Genomic DNA, 20,948 nt, shown 5'->3' with positions numbered 1-20,948 from the left:
GGCAGAATGAGCTTCAAGTATCTTCGGAAATAGCAAAAAGGTCAAGGTGACTAGAATAGAGTGAATGACCCAGAAGTTCTTTAAAGTGTTCACCTCACTCTTTGTGGAAGGCAACAGAATTTTATGCCACCAAGAACCTTGGGACTTCCTGTGACCTATCATACACTAACACATCACCCCCTACAGAATATTCTCCAAGGGATTCAGGAAAAAGCCAAAATAGTTCCCATCTGATTTTCACTCTGAGAGACATAGTACATACTTTTCTCTTCAGAGGTCAGTGTTCTGAACAACCTGACAGGGACAACAGCAGGTGTGTCACACATCCTCAAATGCCATGCTACCACCACATCAAGCCGCCTAAAAGCAGTATAAGCTGGGGACAGAAAGTCTGAGCTGCTCACCTTACAGTCACTGATGCTGCTGTGCACCTGGCTGAATTCTCGGTTGAAAGTGTGCGTGAGAAGTTGCAGGCACTAGGGAAGAGAAAGGGGCAGTGTAAGTTTCTGTGGTTAAACGAAGTCCTGAATGCAAGGCAAGAAGGGAAAATCACATGCCTAAGACCCACAGTGGAGGTCAGATGCTGCTCAACAGCTCTAGAAATTAACTAAACGTACAGCAAGGGAGCCTGTATATGCCTAATAAAAAAGATAAAATGAGTGGATAAAAAGGCCACTCTCAAATCTATAAAAGTGAATACTGCAATACCATAGCTTGGAAGTGCTTAAGAATGCAATAGCATCCCTTTCATCCCTAATTTGCCCTGGCACTAAAAGGCACGGAGACTTCTGGATAGACCTATTTTCCTAAATCAATTAGACCACCATTTGATTATTAAAACAAAACAGACACTAAGTCCCTCTCATCTGTCTGGGAGTCATCCTCAACGACCCCTCTGCCTTCTCCCTCGTCTAGGACACAAGGAATGCCAATTCTAGCTCCCAAGTCTCTCTAGCATGACCCTCCCTCCTCTTCATTCCACACACCTGACTTAGATAAACCTTTATCATTTCTCATCTGGGTTACTGCAGTAAAGAGATTTTTCTGCCTCTAGTCTCTCTCTTTACCACAAATCCACCCTCTTTAATGCTGCCAGAGAAGTTTTTCTAAAACACAAATACCTGCTTAAAATACTTCCACATTACTTCCCAAGGCACTGGAAACTCTTTAGAATGGTCCACAGACCCTTTACGGTGGCCCACCTTGCTAACTCCTTCTCTGGTCCCCCACGGGACTCCCACACCCTGACTATGCAGGATGGCTGGCTCCCTCCTCGTGCCTCCTTCCAAGGTCAGTTCACAAGTGCCCCCCTGTGGAGGCCTCTTCTCTGGCTCCCACAATGCCTAGACATACACCTCTATCACATGCTAGTCACCACTTGCCTGCAAACTTATTAAGGGTAGAAACTGAGTTTTATGTATTTCTACATTCATAGTGTTAGCACAGGCCCTCCAGGAAAGATGAACGTAGAACTGACAGATCAGCTGAGAGTCTCACTGGGAAAATGCTCGGCCAAGGGAGGGGCTTCTAACCTTGGTGGCCAGTTCTTTCTCTCGATCCACCAGGCTCTCGATGTCTGCTGAGTCGTACCCACTGCTCTCACTGGGTGTGATGGCACTCTCGAAGGTGGTGGTTGAGATCTGAGAGGAGATGCTGGTGGAGGTGCTGAGGGTCCCACTGCTCAGGCTGGGGGACAGCGAGTCGCTCAGGGATTTGGGGATGCTGTCGTCCAGTCTCTCACGCAGCAGCAAGAAGTGGCGGGTTTTCTCCACCTAAGAACCACCACCACAAATCAACAAATACAAAGCTCATTAAGATTTGTAAGTACAGTGTTACGCCTCATCGTGATCAAAACTGAAAAGCCAGGATCACACAGAGGTGGGACTGGATGACTGGTACTTGGGGGCTCCTGCTCATCTGAGAGCTCATCTGAGCATCTCCTGCCCTGGGCTACCTCATGTAGGAGCTCCAGCTTCTCCAGTTCCCACTGGTGCTCAAGGATGAGGCTGTCTCCGCGGGGCCGCCAGCCTGCTAAGTTCTCTTCTCCCCGCACATATGCCACTGATGTATCCAAGACTTTTCTTCTCCTCCTCTGCATGCCTGAGACAAGAGGAAACAACTCTTTTTTTCAGAAAAATTCAATTCCAATTTTACCTCAAAATGAATGAGTAATTCATATACATGGTGAACTTAGATTTGATCTCAAAATACATGGAATCTTGTTAGTTAATAACAATTCATCACCCTCTCCCCAGAGCAACTCTCTGAATTTCTTTTAAAACTGAGTTTTATATTCTTTGGTAATTATGAAAACTGCAATGCAACTTGAGAAAAAGTTACCATGTTAAAGCAAAAAACAGAGATAAAATAGTCTGTACACTATGGTGCCAAATACATAAAAATACACCTGTATGAAGAAAGTGGGAAGGGACTACACACAGGCACGTACACACCCCCCACATCCCACATTTAAGTAGTTCAGTTAGAATGGTAGATATGGGTGGCTTTCACCCCCATCGCCTCCCATTACTTTTTTTAAAAAAGATTTCATTTATTTACTTTTTAGAGAGGGGAAGGGAGGGAGAAAAACAGGGAGAGAAACATCAGTGTGTGGTTGCCTCTCACGCACCCCCTACTGGGGACCTTGCCCGCAACCCAGGCACGTTTGATTCCCTAACAGGAAATCAAACCGGCGACTCTGGTTTGCAGGCCTGCACTCAATCACTGGGCCACACCAGCCAGGTCCCATTACTTTTTTAAAAAAAGATTTTATTTATTTATTTTTAGAGAGAGGGGAAGGGAGGGAGAAAAAGAGGAGAAAGATTAATGTGTGGTTGCCTCTCATGAACCCACTACTGGGGACCTGGCCCACAACGAAGGCATGTGCCCTGACTGGGAATCAAACCAGTGGCCCTTTGGTTTGCAGGCCCACGCTCAATTCACTGAGCTACCCCAGCCAGGGCACATTACTTTTTAAAAATGTTAAACTGCTTTTATATATAAAACACATGAATTTATGTTAATTTTAAAAATCCCTCCAGAAACTCCCTGCACACTATAATTAGCTGCTACTAGGACTCAGATTCATACTCAAAGCCTTCGTTTTTTAAAATCTCAATCTTACCTGTAAGCCCTGACCTCTTTCCATATATGCTCTTTAAAATGATTCCAACTCATATTAACCAAATGTTTTTTTTTTTAAACCCTGACTTTTGCCCTGGCCAGCATGGCTCAGTGGATTGAGCTCTGGCCTGTAAACCGAAAGGCTGCTGGTTGGATTCCTGGTTGGGGCACACGCCTGGATTGCACGCCAGGTCCCCTGTAGCAGATGTGTGAGAGGCAGCCAACTGATCTTTCTCTCCCTTTCTTTCTCCCTTCCTTCCCCTCTCTCTAAAATAAATAAATAAAATCTTAAACAAACAGAAAGAAACCCTGACTTTTGTCCATATCCCAGTTTAAAAACAAAAACAAAAAAAATCCAAAGTTCTGCTTAAGGCCACCAAGTTGAAGGAAAAGAAGTCCAAAGACCTATCAAAAAGAACGAAAGTTCAACTTCATTTGTGTTCTAGAGCACAGGCGGTTCAAATTCTACGTTGACATTACCTGTAAAGAGAAACTGCCACATTACCTTTGCGGCTAAGGTGGACAGCAAAATGGTTGTGAAGTTGTCCAAGCCAAATTCATCCTAACACACCTGAATTTGTAAATAATATTCCAGAGCTTGGTAACATTTTGTTTGATCAAGTTTCTGGTTGATACAGTTAAAAAACATAAATTTCTTGATGCTTTTGAAAAACTTAAAGTTTTTATAATTGTATTGCATGTCATGAACTGAAGTGTTGTAACTCAGAAAAAGATAAGTTCCAGCACCAAAAATCTGGCTTGTAAAATATGCCTGGTATCTTAAAAAGTTTGTATCTACCCCACAAAGTCATAACACGTAACATGTGTTATGACTTTGGACATAACACACTCCAAACATACGCAAAGACAAATATCGTATTCCCCCATCCATACGATCTTACCTGGACTACCTGTGTCTGCCACTTTGCATAAACTGAGTTCATAAATTCCAGTGACTCGATTGCTATTTGAATTAAAACAAACAATTGCTTAATATCTCACAGCACAGAAACAGGAAAATCTCAATTCTCTCTACTATAGGGGGGGTCCAACCTGTGGTCTGCGGTCCAGCCCAAGGATGGTTATGAACGCAGTCCAACACAAAATCGTAAATTCACTTAAAACATTACGAGATTTTTTTGTGATTACATGTTGCAATGTATTTAATGTGTGGCCCAGAGACACCAAAAGGTTGGACACCCCTGCAAAACACTGTCTCCTCTGTAGGGACTGCAACTCATCCTCAAATATAACTATCTTATTTTTTTCCTATTCTGAACTTAAGAAGTATATATTTTTCCTACATCCTACATCTGTCCTTATCTCAATCTTTTGAACATTTTAATTTTAATAGGATGAATAAAGTTGAATGATTAAACTAGACAGCTTATAAATACAAAAATTAAAAATGTGCCTTTTCTTACTACAAGAGAAAAGGAGGGGGAAAGTCCAACTAGAACAAAGTGATAAACATCGAACTCTGGGGGGAACAATTAGGAAGGGGTACTGAACCTTCTGCTTTATTAGTAATACTTGTATTTTATGCTGGCTGTGATGTATAGGTATTCGCTGTGTTATTCCTGATATATTTTTGTGTATCTTAAATATGAATAAATCTTTAAAAGAAGAAAAATCCCAATGGTAATCTGTTAGAATAATGGTGATATTTTGTTGTAAAAAAGTTCAGTCCTTGCAGACTATTTTGGAAGTGTTCAGCAAGCGAGGGATACCTAGGGCTCTGCTGACTCTTTACTGGGCAAACCAACTGGAAGCTAAACCTGTCTCAAAAACTTACGCGTCTGGTGACTTGGAGTAGCCACTGCCAAAGAGACTGCGCAGAGAACGTGGTGGTGAGATCCTGGCATCCCGGGAATAGAAGACCATACACACGTCCTTGGTGATGACAGCCGGCTGGATGCAATGGTCCAGCTGAAAGCAGACAGGCAGAGAAAGCATCTGTGACAAGAGTCTGTGCACCACAACGTTTGGAATGCTGGTCCCTGACGTGGGGACTGGAGGATTTCAGCTCTACCAATTATTTCAACAGCCATGCCGTGGATAATATGGGCAAGATTAGGTGACATTCCTTGCAGGTACATTTAGTATTCACAAGTTTTTTCTGTAATATGGTTAATATGTATTACTTAAGCACTGTTCTAAATCCTTTTCCATGACATCACAACAATTTTCCGTGGTAAATGCTATTATTGTCCCATCTTAAGAAATGAGGAAATCGAGGCACAGAGAGATGAAGTCATTTGACCAAGGACATGCAGAGAGTAACTGGCAGCACAGGGATTTGGACTCAACACAGGCTGGTTCCAGAGTCTGTACTGTTAACCACTACTAGGCTCTGTTCAAAACTACAAAAGCAGGGGGTGAAGATTTCTTAAAATCATACATTCTTTGAAGATTGGGCTACTAAAGCTAAAGCTCTAAGAAAGGGCATATGATTTTTTGATTAAAAAGAGACCAGGAACAGACCTAATATAATCAGAACACTCAGTAAAGTATAATAAAATAAATAACTCAAGGATGTAGAGGGAGAAAGGAGATCAGTGGAGTCTTTCCCACCCATTTCCTGCGGCAACCTGCCCATGGTTCAGGGCTGCCTGTTTGTAGCAACTCAAGTTCTGGGTCTTCTCACCTCTAAGTAGGCCGACAAGGTCATGTAGATCTTTTCCCCATAGGGTGTTACTCGGTTGAGAAGAAGGGAGTTATGGAGGGAGCTGTCCCACACGGCCTCAAAACGGTAGAAGGTCCTAAGGTCAGAAAGGCAAGGAGTCATCCAAAAGAAGCTGAAGTCACCTCAGTCTAGAAACTGTCACTGTCAGTTACATTACAGGATTGTATGCCAATCAACATTTTCAGTTTACTGAAATCTAACAGCAGAGTGGAACCTTTACCTCCTGGGAGAAAAAGGTAGCCTTCCCCCTGCCCCCACCCATCATTGAGGGACACTTAGCTATGCAATTTTCTGGTGGGGAGGCGGGGAATGAGTCTGCTTCTCCTCTGCCTAAAACATAAAAACAGTGAGATTGACCAAAAGGGTTAAGATGGAAAGGGTAAGTGAGTATGGACAAATACTGAAAGAAGAAAGACTAAGAACGCTCATCTGAGAGCAGGAAGCGAATACTCAGTAATTTGTAAGTTGCAGTCTTCATATCACAATCCTGTATTGCTGAGCCTCAGAAATGTCACAAACCTATCTGGGAGAATTCATCAAGGAAAAAGTATAGACAACCTTGTTTCAAATAAAAGAGCAAGAGGTTATTCTTAGCTGATGTTTTAGTAAATGATTTTTAATCACAAAGCTAGCCAACTATTATCTGTCAGTTTTCAAAAAAAAAATTCACTTGAAAGTCAATCTTACATTTAAATAACTAGAAGCTTGATTTAAAAAGTTGTTCTAATAGCTTTCTTTTTTTGCCACGGGTAAAATAACAGACTCTAACTGACACTGACCCTCCAGTCCAGCATATCTCATCTGAAGCAAGGGACTGAGTAACAGCAGCACTACAGATCATCTCCCAACACTGTGCAGGCTCCTTCCCAGACCCGGAAACAAATGTCGGGGAAGACACCTTGTCATCCCAGCAGAGTGGGTTTCTCTATGTGTTCTACATCTCACCCGATTCATCCAAAGTCTTCGACACCTGTTCCCTGCGCCATCCCTTCCTCCTGCCTCCTTCCCACTGGTGCTGTCTGTTTCAGGCTTCCTATGACAAATAGCTGACATATCTTATCTCTAAACTGTTCCTATGATTCTTTCTCTAGAAACAATACAGAACAATCCACTTCTAAAAGAACTCCTTAACCACACCCCATCCTCCAAGTGCCAGTGTGTGAAGCCTGATCATGTCAGTTTGTAGCTGCTTCTAGATCTAAGTCTTCTTGAAGTACTTGATACTTTCTCAAACATCTGGTTTTTCAGGAGACAGCGTGTGCTGATCGAGAAAATTCTCCACAAGACCACTAAAGGAATGTAGACACAACCAACATGACAAAGATGGAAAAAACAACCAAGAGATCCAAATAATAACCATGACAAAGGACGATGGAAGCCTTTCCATGGCTCCTGAGCACACCGGACTCAGCGTAGAACCCTTTATGCACCCACAATGCCCTGTTTTGATCAAGTCTCCATTTTAGTTTGGTTTGAGACAAATTCAATACTGGGTGGCAATTTCCACTACTTCAGTGGAAGCCACTGAGGGCTCTGTCACTTGAGACTGCTCTTCTATCGCATCTCTCTTTGTGGAGGCAGAATGGGAACTGCCTGAAGCATCACAAGGTCTGAATACACCCCTGCTGAAGTGGAAGGAAGCCCCCTTCTTAGAGGGAGGGCATTTGTTATTGTGGAGACCCTGATAGATACTCCTCTCACTGCCGCCTGCAATCTGAAACCGCACCGTAGCGCCTCCCACTGCCTGGCTTCATGACTCTCTTCCAAACGCAGCAAATGTTTTAAATTGGTGTAAGGAAACCTCTTCACATTTTTGTTTTCAGGTTTTCCCTTAACCTAAGGAGAAAATTTCACTGGTAGAAATTTGCCTAACATAAAGGAATTTTTAAAAATTGATTTGAGAGAGAGAGGAAGGGGGAGGCGAAGGGGATAAGAACGGGAGAGGGAGAGAGAAACATCAAATTGATATTCCACTTATTTATGCATTCACTGGTTGATTCCTGTATGCGCCCTGATTGGAGATCAAACCTGAAACCTTAACGAATAGGGACAATGCACTAACCAACTGAGCTATCAGGCCAGGGCCCGTAAGGGAATTAAAAAAAATATATATATATATATAAATATATATATATATATAAATATATATCTTTTATTGTATTCTTTCTTTTTAAAGATTTTATTTTTAGAGAGGGGAAGGGAGCAAGAGAGAAAACATTGGTTGATCGCCTGTTGCCTCTTGCACGCCCCCAACTGGGGACCTGGCCTGCATCCTAGGCATGTGCCCAGACTTGGAATCAAACAGGTGACCTTTTGGTTCACAGGCTGATGCTCAATCCACTAAGCCACAACAGCCAGGGCCCATAAAGGAATTTTTGACTCCACTAAAATCTTCTGGGATATTGCGTGTGTGTGTGGGGCGGGGGGTAGTGGTTTCTTTTTGGTCTGGTTTGGTTTGGTGCTTGGGAGTTACTGCAACACATTCTTTTGGAATTCCCACCAAAGCTGGCAGTCTTTGACAGGTGGCTGTAAGACATACAATCAAGACAGGTGAGAAATGTCAACTGAATTGGTTAGCAAGAGAATTCAGAGTTAGACACAGGGCTGAATCCGGAGACACGTTTTTTCCTCTTACCATGGTTAGAAAATGATCTCAAATGGATTTCTCAAATGTCTGAACAATGGTTGTGTGTGTGTGTATCTTAAAAAAAAAAACCACTAATGCATTTTAGGCCATATTGCCATGTATCCTTTTTTTTCTTCCCTAAATTGAATAAAGAGGGAGATGGGAAAATTTTCCTTCACTGTTTTTTTAATATTCAAAAGAAGAAAGTAAATAGATGAGACAAGCAGCCCTGAAAGGAGAAAAGTTTAACAATATAAATATTTCTCACAGACTCAGCTACCCAAATAGCTAAATTGGTCTCTACTACCATTTAGGACAAAAACAAAGGAAAAAAGTAATGATTATGCAAAGCTACATACAGAGCAACAAACTTTTCAAGCTTTTGACAGAGAACAGACTAAGAGAGGAGAAAACAAAGCCTGAGATTCTCTATGACATGAGGGGAGTAACATTCTGTTTTGTAATGTAGAAGGGAAAACCCTGGCGGGCACAAGAATAAAATGGACAGGTTTAGTAAATGGGATGAGAAAACAATGGAGAATCACACAAATCCTTTAAGAAGGTGTATGTGAAATTCTGCACACACCAGAAAGCCCAGGGCGCAACAGGTGCAGAATAGCTTCTCTCTATTCCAGGTTTGCTGAGATTCGCGTGGGGGAAACGCTGAATGAAAATAGCAGTCAAAGCAACACAAGACATAGAGCATTGATCAACTAGAACCTCTATGTGCAAAAAAGCAAACAGAAAATACCTAGGAATATCCTTATCAAGAAAGACCCTGCAAAAACATAGAAAAAGCTTTTGTTAGTGCAGCAAAATAAAAAAAAACAGAAAACAAAAAACAAAACAAAGAGAGGAAAGTAGAAGAGAATATATAAAAAAGACAAATATGTTGTTAAGCAAAATTCAAGTGGACAATTAGCAGAGAACTCCATGGCACACAATTTATAGAGGAATTACAACAATGGCATGAGTCCTTTCCTGAGACATGCGATTACAGAAAATGCTGCGCACGGGAGGGAATATGGAGACCGCCTCTACTAGCATCTCTTTCGGAGGGGACTAAGCATTGGAAATGGTGGGAAGCCGCTGTGGATTAAGGGGAAACAAGTCAGTAAGGTAAGTAACGTTAAGTGTAGGACTTGGAGGAAAAGGAGTAATGAACCTTGTGAGTCACACTCCAGCATCAATGTATCAGAAAAGCTTACATACATAACACACCCAAACTGCAGTTCTGTAAGCTCAACTGCCAACATTAAACCCTGGGCAAACAGAACAGAAGTTCTCTTATCCAAACTCCATTTAGTGACTTACCACACTGACTTAAGTTTTCCACATCCCTAAAATATAAAGACCGATGTCCATTTCTCATTGAATATTTGAAACTAGAGATATTTCTCCTATATTCAAACTATCTGTTCCAAAGAGGTGAGCTGGAAGCTTATCAAGTATCAGTAATATTTGGTCCCAAACCTGTTCATGCAGTTATATCTGTTAATGTAATAATCTAATTTAATTAAATATTAGGCAAATCAATGAGACATGAGGGCAAAAATAATTTTTGTTCAGTGTGAATCACAACTAAGTGTAAAACTCAAGTGACCATTTTAAAAAAGATTTGATAATGGTGAGTTGTGTAAAGAACAGTTAAGTGTGGGTGAGGTCAATGTAAAAGAAAGGGAAAATAATAAAAGATTTGGCACTTAAGATTTTTTAAAATTATATTTTGATTATAGTTGTCCTGATTTTTTCCCCCTTTGCTGCCCTCCACCTAGCACCCCCTACCCTGTCGGGAAATCCCCCCACCATTGTTCATGTCCATGGGTCATGCATATGTTCTTTGGCTGTTCTATTTCCTATACTGTACTTTACATCCCCATGGCTATTCTGTAACTACTTATTTGTACTTCTCAATCCCCTCACCTCTTCTCCCATTCTCCCACACTCCCCTCCCATCTGGCAACCATCAAAATGCCCTCTGTTCTACTTGTTTGCTTAGTTTGTTGTTTAGATTCAGTTGTTGATAGATACATATTTACTGCCATTTTATTGTTCATACTTTTAAAAAATACCTTATTTATTTATTTTTAGAGAAAGGGGGAGTGAGAGAGGGAGAGAAACATCAATTTGTGGTTGCCTCTCACACATCCCCTACCAGGGACCTGGCCCACAACCCAGGCATGTGCCCTGACTGGGATTTGAACCAACAACCTTTTGGTTCACAGGCCGGCACTCAATCCACTGAGCCACACCAGCCAGGGCTTATTGTTCACACTTTTTCTTAAATAAGTCCCTTTAACATTTCATATAATAATAATGGCTTAGGGATAATGAACTCCTTTGTTTTTTCTTGTTTGGGAAGCTCTTTATCTGTCCTTTGATTCTAAATGATAGCTTTGCTGGACAGAGTAATCTTGGCTGTAAGTCCCTGCTTTTCAGGTCTTTGAATATTTTTTGTCAATCCCTTCTAGTCTGCAAAGTTTCTTTTGAGAAATCAGCTGACAGTCTTATGGGAACTCCCCTGTAGGCAACTAAGTGCTTTTCTCTTGCTGCTTTTAAGATTCTCTCTTTATCTTTAACCTTTGGCACTTTAATTATGATGTGTCTTGGGGTGGGCCTCTTTGCACCCATCTTGTTTGGGACTCTCTGTGTTTCCTGGACTTGCCTGCCTATTTCCTTCACCAAATTAGGGAAGTTTTCTCTCACTATTTCTTCAGATAGACTTCCAATTTCTTGCTCTTTCTCTTCTCCTTCTGGCACCCCTATGATGAGAATGTTGAAACGCTTGAGCTTGTCCCAGAGGCTGATTACATCATCCTCGTTTTTTGGGATTCTTTTTTCTTCTCGTTGTTCTGATTGGCTGGTTTTTGCTTCCTTATGTTCCAAATCATTGATTTGATTCTCAGCTTCATTCACTCTACTGTTGTTTCCCTGTAAATTGTTCATTTCAATTAATGTATCCTTCATTTCTTTTTTTTTTAATTGCTATTCAAGTACAGTTGTCTTCCTTTGTTTCTATCTTTTTTACACTGCTGAGGTCCTCACTAAGTTCCTTGAGCATCCTTATAACCAGTGTTTTGAGCCCTGCATGATAGATTGCTTAACTTCATTTAGCTATTTTTCTGGAGTTTTGATCTGTTCTTTCATTTGGGCCATGTGTCTTTGTCTCATTTTAGTAGTCTCCCTATATTCTTTTCTACGTATTAGATAGAGCTGCTATGACTCCTTGTCTTGGTAGTGTGGTCTAATATAGTAGGTGTCCTGTAGGGTCCAGTGGCACAGCGCCCCCATCACCGAAGCTGGGTACTTGAGGTGTGCACTTTGTGTGGGCTGAGTACACCTCCTCTTGTAGTTGAGCTTTGGTTGCTGTTGGCAGGTCAGTGGGAGGGATTTTCTCAGGCCAATCAGCTGTAAGGGCTGACCAGCAACCTTTGCCCTCCATGGAGGATCAGCTGTGCAGGAGTAGGGTAATGGTGCTCCAACATGGACTATAGCTGACCACTGGGTGTGCAGGCTCTAGGGTTTCCCGGGTGATACAGGACAAGGTCAGCCCCCACCTGTGTTCTCCCCAGGGCCACAATGCATGAGCTCTAAATCAATCTGAGATGGCTGCTACTTGTGCTGGGCTTGGAGATTCCCAGGCAAAGCCAGGCTGTGAATCTAGGCTGGCTGCCACTAGTGCCAGGCCTGGGCCACTTAGGAAGAGGCACAGGGGTGGAGGCTCACTGAGGCAACTGTTGATTATTTGATAGGATTTAGGAAGTTGTGAAGCATAAGCTCAAACCAGCCATTCACATGGAAAAGTCAGGGTTAACAGTTTGGGTTGGCCCATAAGTTGGGCAGGACAAAGTCTTGGAGTCTGGTGATCTCCAGGGTGGGGCAAACAGTGTTAGCCAGGTTGATGGGGTTTCAGATATGGCACCCACTTGCTGGCTCTGTGGCTGTCAGGGGAGGGCTCTGAAAAGGGGCAATGGCCTCTTCCCACCTTTCTGTCTGGAAGAAAACGGTCCTCCAGCTCCTACCTGGATACCCGACATTTCAATTCCCCCCTGTATGCCACTGGTGCCCTTCAAGCTGCTACCCCAGTACTAGAGCTCACAGGGAGTGGATCTGAGTTAAGTCTGTGTGGGTTCTTTAAGGGGAACTGCTTGGGACTCCAGAAGTTTCTTCCACTGACTCAATCCCTGCTGGTTTTTGTAGCCAGAAGTTGTGGGGACTTATCTTCCTGGCACTGGAAGCCGGGGATGGGGGACTTGGTGTGGGGCTGGGACTCCTCACTCCTGATATATCCCACCCAAATTTTTATCTACCACATGTGGATGTGAGACCAGCTCGTTCCATGTCTCCGCCCCTCCTATCAATCTGGATGGATGTGGTTTCTTTCATTCTGTAGATGTGGGACTTAGATTCAACTTGACTTCTGACAGTTCTGAGTGATGGCTGTTCTCTAACTTAGTTGTAACTTTGATGTGGTTATGAGAGGAGGTGAGCCGTGTTTACCTATGCTGGCATCTTGACCAGAAGTCAGCACTTAAGATTTTCTTCACAGGTTTCTAGTTCTTGTTCCACCAAATTGAAAATCACAGACGATGAATTATAGATGTGGTTTTGCAAGAAAGACAACCAGACATCCAATAAAGGCCCCTACAGTTGAAGAAAGGCCTTGACCAGACAGCAAGAGAGCTTGACAAATTAATGTACATTTACATAGTTTAAATTAAAACAAAAATATTTCAAGTGTTCTTGATTTAGCCAACTTTTTTGATTAACACTAAGCTTCTATCATGAAAGATAAGCTGCTTCTGTCAAAGCTGAATTCTTCTCCTACAGCATCTGACTTGCTGCTGGGCACGAAAGAAAGGATTTTTCAAGGTAATTCTAATGTAGGCAAGTTTAGCACAACCAGCATTTCAACCTAATACTGTGTATTTTGCTAGGTGCCCTAGGGAAATTTAAGATATACCTCTCATAGTTGCAAAGAAAATGTGAATGCCGCTGATTATCCGCTATGAACATCCAGCAGAATTCAAAACATTATGAGGAGTTAGTGCTGACTTGAGAGAATGGTACTGCTCAAGATTTTGCCCGGGGACTAGGCCAGGGAGGGTCAACGCTTCCTCCCTCATTTCTGCCACTCATCTCCATACATACACACCCTCTTGAACCTCTGTCCTCTCTTTCGATAGCTGCTGCCAGTGACTCTTACAGGCAAAAAGCAGACGCTTGTTTCTTTTTTCTCCTTCCTATGCAAAACTATGACACAAGAAAATAATGGGAAAAAAATTAATCCTAGCCCAAACTTTTAATTCTGTTTTTTCCTATTCTCTTATTTTTCCTCTCCCTCTTCCCAATATAGCTGTGAGCAAGTTCTTCAGGAGCAGACAAGCAGGGAGAAGCCCTGTAATGCAAAGGCAGCATTCTAAGCCCATGTCAGAATATACGTGCTTCCTTCCCAGCCCTTAGCTATGTAACAAAACGATCTCTGTGCACAATGGCGGAGCTCCTTTCCTGGGGAGGTAAGAGGGCCCAGCAGGTAATTTCCAGTTTGACAGAGGAAAGTGGAATGGTTATGTACTTTATGCAGTGTCTGTCATCAATTGATTAAAAATGGAATTTTTAGGAAAACTAATTTAAAATTAAAAGGCAGCCTATACTGTTAGCAGCAACAACTACACACAAGAGGGTTCACCGCACCTGGGAGGTCATGTTTCCAGGACACCTAGGATTCAGAGAACCTTCTCCACAGCCACCACTTCACAGAAAGAACTTTTAGTCTTAGCAGTAATGAATTTGTACTTTTTACACCACTGGATAGCATGTTAATAGCGTTCTTTTTCTGCTTTTTCTCTTCCACCGTGTTACATCTACTCCACACAGGATAGAACATCTCCACTCTCTGAGGATCACTAATCATACACATACATCTCCCCTTATTTATGTACTTATTTCTGGGAAGCAGGGCAGGGGCAGGAGAAGAAATAGGATTTTGAAGTGAGAAGGGAATTAGTTTCTTCACCTAAATGGGAGTCACTAACGAATGAGGAATCTAACAGTGTATCAATCAGCCCTACAGGGCTGACTCGTCACACTCCTTAAGGTGCCCCACCTGCTGGAGTTGTGGGAAGACTTCAGATACTTGGCAGAGATGATATTTAGGGAGAGGATGGCATCCACTGCAGCTTCATCGACCTCAGCCTTATTCCTAATCCGGCCTAAAAGAAATAAAGAAACCAGAACATGGGTACATTTAAAAAAGAAAACATCTCTTCAATTTTGTGTAGTAATTTTCCATATAAGTATTAATTTTGAAAAAGCTTAAAAACCACTGTCCCAGATAGGAGAGAGTATAATTTTCCTTCCAGGGGTTCTTAGCCTGGTCCACAGACACCCGAAGGGGTCTCTGGACAGGATTCAAAATGTCCGTGAATGTGACTAGGAAAAAAATATTCCAACTTTATTTTCATGAACCTCTAACTGAAATTCAGCATTTCCTTCAGTCATGAAGGGCAGGGACAAACCACAGGAGAATCAGCAGTACCTGTGACTCCATCCCCATAGAGATCACAGATGCTTTCACAACACACTAATATAAAATATCTTCACACTCATCTCTACTTTGAAACTATAGAAATTCAACCTACTGCTTAATGCAGCAATATAGAAGAGCTTAGGTCACAAATTTGTTTAGTATTGTAACAATTCTGTTTCAATATTATTAATTCTCTCTGTAATCCTAAATACTTTATTTCTGCTCTGGCTGGTATGGCTCAGTAGATTGAGTACCAGCCTGCAAACCAAAGGGTTGCTGGTTCTGTTCCCAGTCAAGTCACATGCCTGGGTTGCAGGCCAGATCCCCGGTAGGGGGCATGTGAGAGGCAACCACATATTGATGTTTCTCTCCTTCTCTTTCTCCTCTCTTCCCCTCTCTCTAAAAAGAAATAAATAAAACCCTAAAAAAACAAACAAACAAAAAACCATAATTCTGAGGCTTCACCACTGCCAACGGGCTGAGGGCAAGAGAAGGCTCAGAACCCCTGCCACACTATTCTAAAGGTTAGACCGTTTAGTCAAGGTTTCCCTCTCACTATGCCTTAGTTTAATTTCTCCACTCTGCCTATGGGTTGCTAGCCATTTGCATGTTAGACATATTCCTGACTTTCTTACTTTAAATGTTTACGTGTGGAAAACAAAACAACCCCCCTCTAATTTCCCTGGAACCTATTCAGATCTTTTTCACTTGTTCTCATTTTGGTACTTATGTATTGAATTGCTTTGTACACATGCATGTTGTCTCTTCAAATGACGGGCAAGCTCACAATGAGCACAGACTTCCGGCACGGAACCATTCCCACAGTAGCTGAGTAAAATAATGGCTGAATAACGTATCCCTAATGATGGAGCTGAGAAAAAGGAGTAGTTTCAACCTCACAGCCTCTGTGCTCTCCGGTACAGTCTCACACATTCCCTGGGCTCCCAACAGGAAGAATTTAATCTCTAAAAAGCCTGGCTCCGTCCTCAGCTGAAGGAATGCACTCACCTACCACCAGTTCACGAACATCTTTCCAATGGAGCTCACTTCCCTTCTCGTGGATAATGGTCACTGTGATCCTTCGCTGGATGCCCTAGATAACGGAGCAGGGTTGTATTTTAGCTAGGGCAAACTATTACTTCCTCTTGTGTGTTGCCTTCCGGATTGTTTGGTACCGGGAAAAGCAGGACAGAGGGGTAGGCAGAGAGGGGAAATGTGCCGCCCACACTGTTATTCTGAACAACGGGACACAGGTCAGGGACTGAAGAGCCACTAAGAATAGATGCCCAGACTGTGTGTCACAGAGCACGAGACTCTCAGCTCTTCTGTCCACAGCTACATTCCTACATTTCATGGCCAGATTTTTCGTCCACTGAAACCTTCATATCCTCTATCTCCATTAAGAACTTTTGGCTGTGAAAGCAGTTCCCAAACATCATAAAATGAAAATTGTATGAAATGACATGGAAAATGAACAAATTATAGTAACTGAATGAAGCAAAATTTTTTATCAAAATAACTCGTTATATTTATATATAAAAGCAAAGGTGTGTATAAGCTAAGGTCTGAGGAAGAAACATTAAAAACATATAAAAAAAGAAAATAAAAAAGAATAGGACAATGTCCCCCCCTCTCCAAATCCCTTAGAAATGAAAAGGAAAAGCAGATATTCACAGTTATGTTTCTTATTCGAAACTTTTATTTTTGTGTTTCTTCCTAGGCCCTCTTTGCTCCCTTATTAGTACCTGGTGAAGCAAAAATGTCCCCTGGCAGGGCAAGCCTGCTGTATGGTCAACCACAGCTGGGATGTACCTATAAAAAACAGAAATGCAAGAGAAAGAAGTTAGACACAACGTTCCTGCCAACTGGTGCTACTTTACCGACAAGGTCTTCCCCCAGTGGTCTTTGTTTTCCTAAACTCCGCCCGCCCCATGTCTTTCTCCCCACCCAGGACTTCAATCACACAGTCATCGGCATCTAGTAAACCTTTTCGCATGTCCGCCTCTTCACCCTTACTAGACTGAAGTGCTCAAAGGACAGTAACGTCTTCTCACTCCATCCCCGCCCCTTGCACAGCAGATATTCCACAGATAACGCATAACCGTAATGGCAAGTGCAAGGCGATAAGAGATCATTTTAGATTCTAGATAATTTTACAAGAATTAGAAAGAAATGAACTCTGTAGAAATCATTACTGTAACTACCTCTCTCTTATAATGCAAGTTACAATCACATTATAGACCTGTTTATGCGCAGTCACAGTCCCTAAAGCAACGTCTCTGACAACTCCATACAGGATTGACAGAGCCACACCTCACACAGAGCAGGAACTCAGTAACTGCTCCACGGGGGTGAGCGCAATGGCAGTGGTACTCAGCGTTTATACAATACAAAGAGGATCATCAGGGTAACACTCATCCCCTACCCTCTGCATTAACTAATAGAGCCCCTTGCCTCTGTTTCACGAGGGGAGCCTTTTTTGTGTTTTTCCAGAAGTACTGTAGAGATAACTATAAATAACAACAACATTCACCACTTTAGCTCATACAGTGAAAGTAAGCTGATGCTCATTATTTTGATCTAGGACAATAGTCCTCGACTGCGAGTGATTTTGTTTCCTAGGGCAGTGGTCCAATATTTGGCAATGTTTGAAGACATTTCTGGTTGTTACAGCTGAAGGGGAGGTGCTACTGGCATAAAGTGGGTAGAATCCATGGTTGTGGCTATTCCACAATGAACAGGATTAACCCTGACAACAGAGTTACCTGGCCGCAAATAGCGCCAAGGTTGAGAAATCTTGGTCTAGGTAAATACTCACTGAGGTTATTAACGCAAGTCTTGACAATATATCATGTGCAAATGCTTCTGACTCCCTTTGCTTTACTGCTGATAAAGCCCACTATGTAGGTTTGTCTTCCCTCCTGACAAAGTGCCAGTCACCATGATCTTGCTGTTGCTAACAAGAAGGTAAATTATTATACTAAGTATAGGGTTGGCCAAAAAGTCTATTTAGGTTTTTCTGTAAAATAAAAGACATTTTTCATTTTCACCAATAACTTTATTGATCTGGATACTTGGAGTATGTCAACTATCTCCCACTATTTGGCTTCTAGTGGGTACAGGCCAGGGGTGCTGCTAAACATCTTCCAATGCATCAGACAGCCCCACAGCAAACCACTTTTGACACGTTCGATCAGTCACAGCACCTTCTCCATACACTGCACAAATCTTATTTGCATTTCAGTTGCATTTTTTTTGCCTTTTTTGAAGTAATAAAGCATAATATGCCAAAGATGTTACATATCTTCTTCCACCTTCAATATTAAAATGGCTGCACACAAATTCACCAATTTTGATAAATTCTTTTTTTAATGCACACTGATAAGCCAGCTATAATAATACAATCTAACAAAATTGTTTCCAATGAAATTAAAGACAACAAGCACTACTAAAGCCATCATACAGAACAAACTAAACAACCTTTTTGGCCAACCCAATAGTCAGTTCTCTGACAAACACCTGATTCAAAGAATAATATCAAGACCACCAAAATTCAACTCAAAACTGAATTTGACAGTGAAAATGATTAATGAACCTGAATGTAAGAAGAGAGAGTCAAAATTACAATTTGTAATTCTGAAAAACTTTGCCTTTTTCTTCTTAAAAAAAACAAAAAACAACACTCTGCCTTATTTAAAAGTTTAGAAACCTGGACTTACTCTCCTGTAGGCTCCAGTTCACTGATCTCGAACCAAACCAGAAGATCATACTTGCTCATGCTCTGGCCAAGGCTGGTTTTGCTCATGGTGTTTAACTTGGTGGCTGGAACTTTTAAAAGTTTTAGAAAAAGTAAAAATCTGATCCAAGTCTACTCAGTAAAAGTATATGCTTCTCGAATGTCAGCCTTCAAGGACACACTTGGGAAAGGCAGCAAGAGTCAGGGGATAGGTTTCAATGCAGGAGACCCAGAGAAACTTCAACATCAACTATGTCAGAACCTCTAAATTCAGAGAACAAGGAAAGGGAGGGTCAGGATCCCTCTCCCTCTCCACAACTGTATCCAACGATAAGAAAACAGGTTTCGTGCAGAGTGAATGGGCTCAAAAAACCATTAGAAACCTTTCACAGGGCCCTGTGCCTCACAGCTGGGATAGGAGAGGAAAGACCTACCCTCCAACCCAGTGGTTTGTGAATCTGCCTGCCCACGAGAATCACCCGGGCATGGTAAAGATGGCAAAGCCCGGGCCGCACCCCAGGCCAATTAAATCACAATCTCTAAGGCTGGGATTCAGTCCCCTGAGAGGTTTGAAACTCCCCTGGTGATTCCAATGTGCAGACAAGTTTGGGAACCATAGGTATGACCTCTACATACAGGATTCTGTATATCTCTCATTACACATTTTCTTCAGATTTAAATTCCATATTCTTAACTGTACATTATGATAAAATACATTAGCCAAAACACAGTATTTCAATAATTTCAGATTCTACATAATGGGCATCTTGAAACACAACATAGAAACTCTGAAATCTGGCAATGCAAACAGGGTTCTCTGCTCAGAACCTGAGAGCTCTGGAAGGAGAGTCCAGTGACGTGGGATCTAATTATTGTTCAACCACTAAAGAGCTATGTGACTTTGGTTGAGTCACTTACCCTCTGGGCATCTGTCTCATCTACAAAATGTAGATCATAATAATCCACCTGCTATCTCAAAAAGGCAATATGAGGGTCCCCTGACACAACAGAGCTAGAGGGGCTTTATGAGTAACACGGCACTGTTCGCACAGGCAGCCTGTCAGCATTGCCCATCCAGGCTGAATCCCACATGAGCTGGTGATGCCCGTCAGGAGGAAAACAGTGTTACTGATTCTGGCGGTCATCTAAGAGTCAGAAAGCAAAACCAGAAGCATTAAAAAACAAAGACAAAACCATGTAATAGTAAAAATCCTTAAAGTTAAAAATACTAATTGAAAGACACCAAATGAACAAATATAAGCAGCCCTCACCCCCAGGGTGCGGTGAAAGAGGCACACGTAGACAGGGTGCTTCCTAAAATCTGAGGCAAATGTGACAGGATCTTGTCATTGTGCTGAACTCCGCATTCAGCTCAGGTAGCAAACAGGAAGGTCGGTGTTTCACACAGAGAGCCAGGCTTTAGGACAAGCCCCTGAGGATGGTTCTACATCTAGGCAGAGCTAATTTAGCTACTAACCATCTGGTTTAGGTACCCTCTCACTCTGGCAGCTGGGAACTGGCAGAAAGAGAAGAGGTGGCACAGGGTCAGTCCCATCCCGGAAGGTGGCAGCAGTGGAGGATGCCAGTACACTGGCGCGCTCAGAAAATGTGTCCAACACACGCACATTCACAAAGCCAGACACGAGATATCGTGACAGTTCAATCTTTCTCTCATGGTCTAAAGGCAGGATGGAGATGAGGAGTACAGAGGGTGGAGAATGAACGCAGGGTGGGGTGGGAATGTGAGCAATGAGGGAAAAGGATGAAAATAAACAAAGAAAAATCAAAACAAGATAAATGAACATGCAGGATGTATTTAAAGTGTAAAGAAATGCCCAGTCACCTGACAGTTACGGGGAGTTGCACACAAAGGAGAGTTTTAGGAACAGGGAGCTTATGAAAATTGACAATAAGACGACCAGAGAACTGGCGGTAACAGAGTCCTCTTGTTTCTTACTTCTTATTTTAAATCAGGAGCCAAAAACTCTAGTTCCTGATAGAAGAATACGTAAGGATACAAAGAAATGGAGCAGGAATTTGAATATGATTTTTATCTGAAGTCATTCAGAATAAGAGGTGTATTCACACAGAGAACATCACGCAAAGAATGCAGCTGGAGCTCACCTGGCTTGGAGAGTGGCATGGGCGGAGGGAAGAATCGTCGCGATGGCTGAGGCGGACTGCAAAGGAAGGAAGACAAAGACCTCAGAGACTAAAAAGAGTGTCACGTTAATAATACTGGCATATT

At 42.2% G+C, this 20,948-nt stretch overlaps 1 protein-coding gene across 7 annotated transcripts in view; it reads right to left on the bottom strand.

The window, feature by feature from the left end:
* KIF1B (kinesin family member 1B) overlaps nt 1–20,948 on the bottom strand; it is a 139,003-nt gene that overhangs the window by 9,012 nt on the left and 109,043 nt on the right. For all 7 annotated transcript variants that reach the window (XM_053920162.2, XM_053920165.2, XM_053920163.2 and 4 more), the window contains 11 exons: nt 20,825–20,880; nt 18,684–18,792; nt 16,710–16,776; nt 15,973–16,057; nt 14,542–14,647; nt 5,771–5,885; nt 4,919–5,052; nt 4,026–4,087; nt 1,955–2,100; nt 1,533–1,772; nt 405–476 (listed from right to left, as the gene is read on the bottom strand). In XM_053920162.2, the coding sequence (XP_053776137.1) occupies nt 405–476; nt 1,533–1,772; nt 1,955–2,100; nt 4,026–4,087; nt 4,919–5,052; nt 5,771–5,885; nt 14,542–14,647; nt 15,973–16,057; nt 16,710–16,776; nt 18,684–18,792; nt 20,825–20,880 (1,192 nt within the window). The remainder of the gene's footprint in view (nt 1–404; nt 477–1,532; nt 1,773–1,954; nt 2,101–4,025; nt 4,088–4,918; nt 5,053–5,770; nt 5,886–14,541; nt 14,648–15,972; nt 16,058–16,709; nt 16,777–18,683; nt 18,793–20,824; nt 20,881–20,948) is intronic.

Source organism: Desmodus rotundus, chromosome 3, assembly GCF_022682495.2.
Source record: "Desmodus rotundus isolate HL8 chromosome 3, HLdesRot8A.1, whole genome shotgun sequence".
NCBI lineage: Eukaryota > Metazoa > Chordata > Mammalia > Chiroptera > Phyllostomidae > Desmodus > Desmodus rotundus.
The sequence above is the reverse complement of the archived record's forward strand: the minus strand, read 5'-3'. Positions and strand labels throughout refer to the sequence as shown.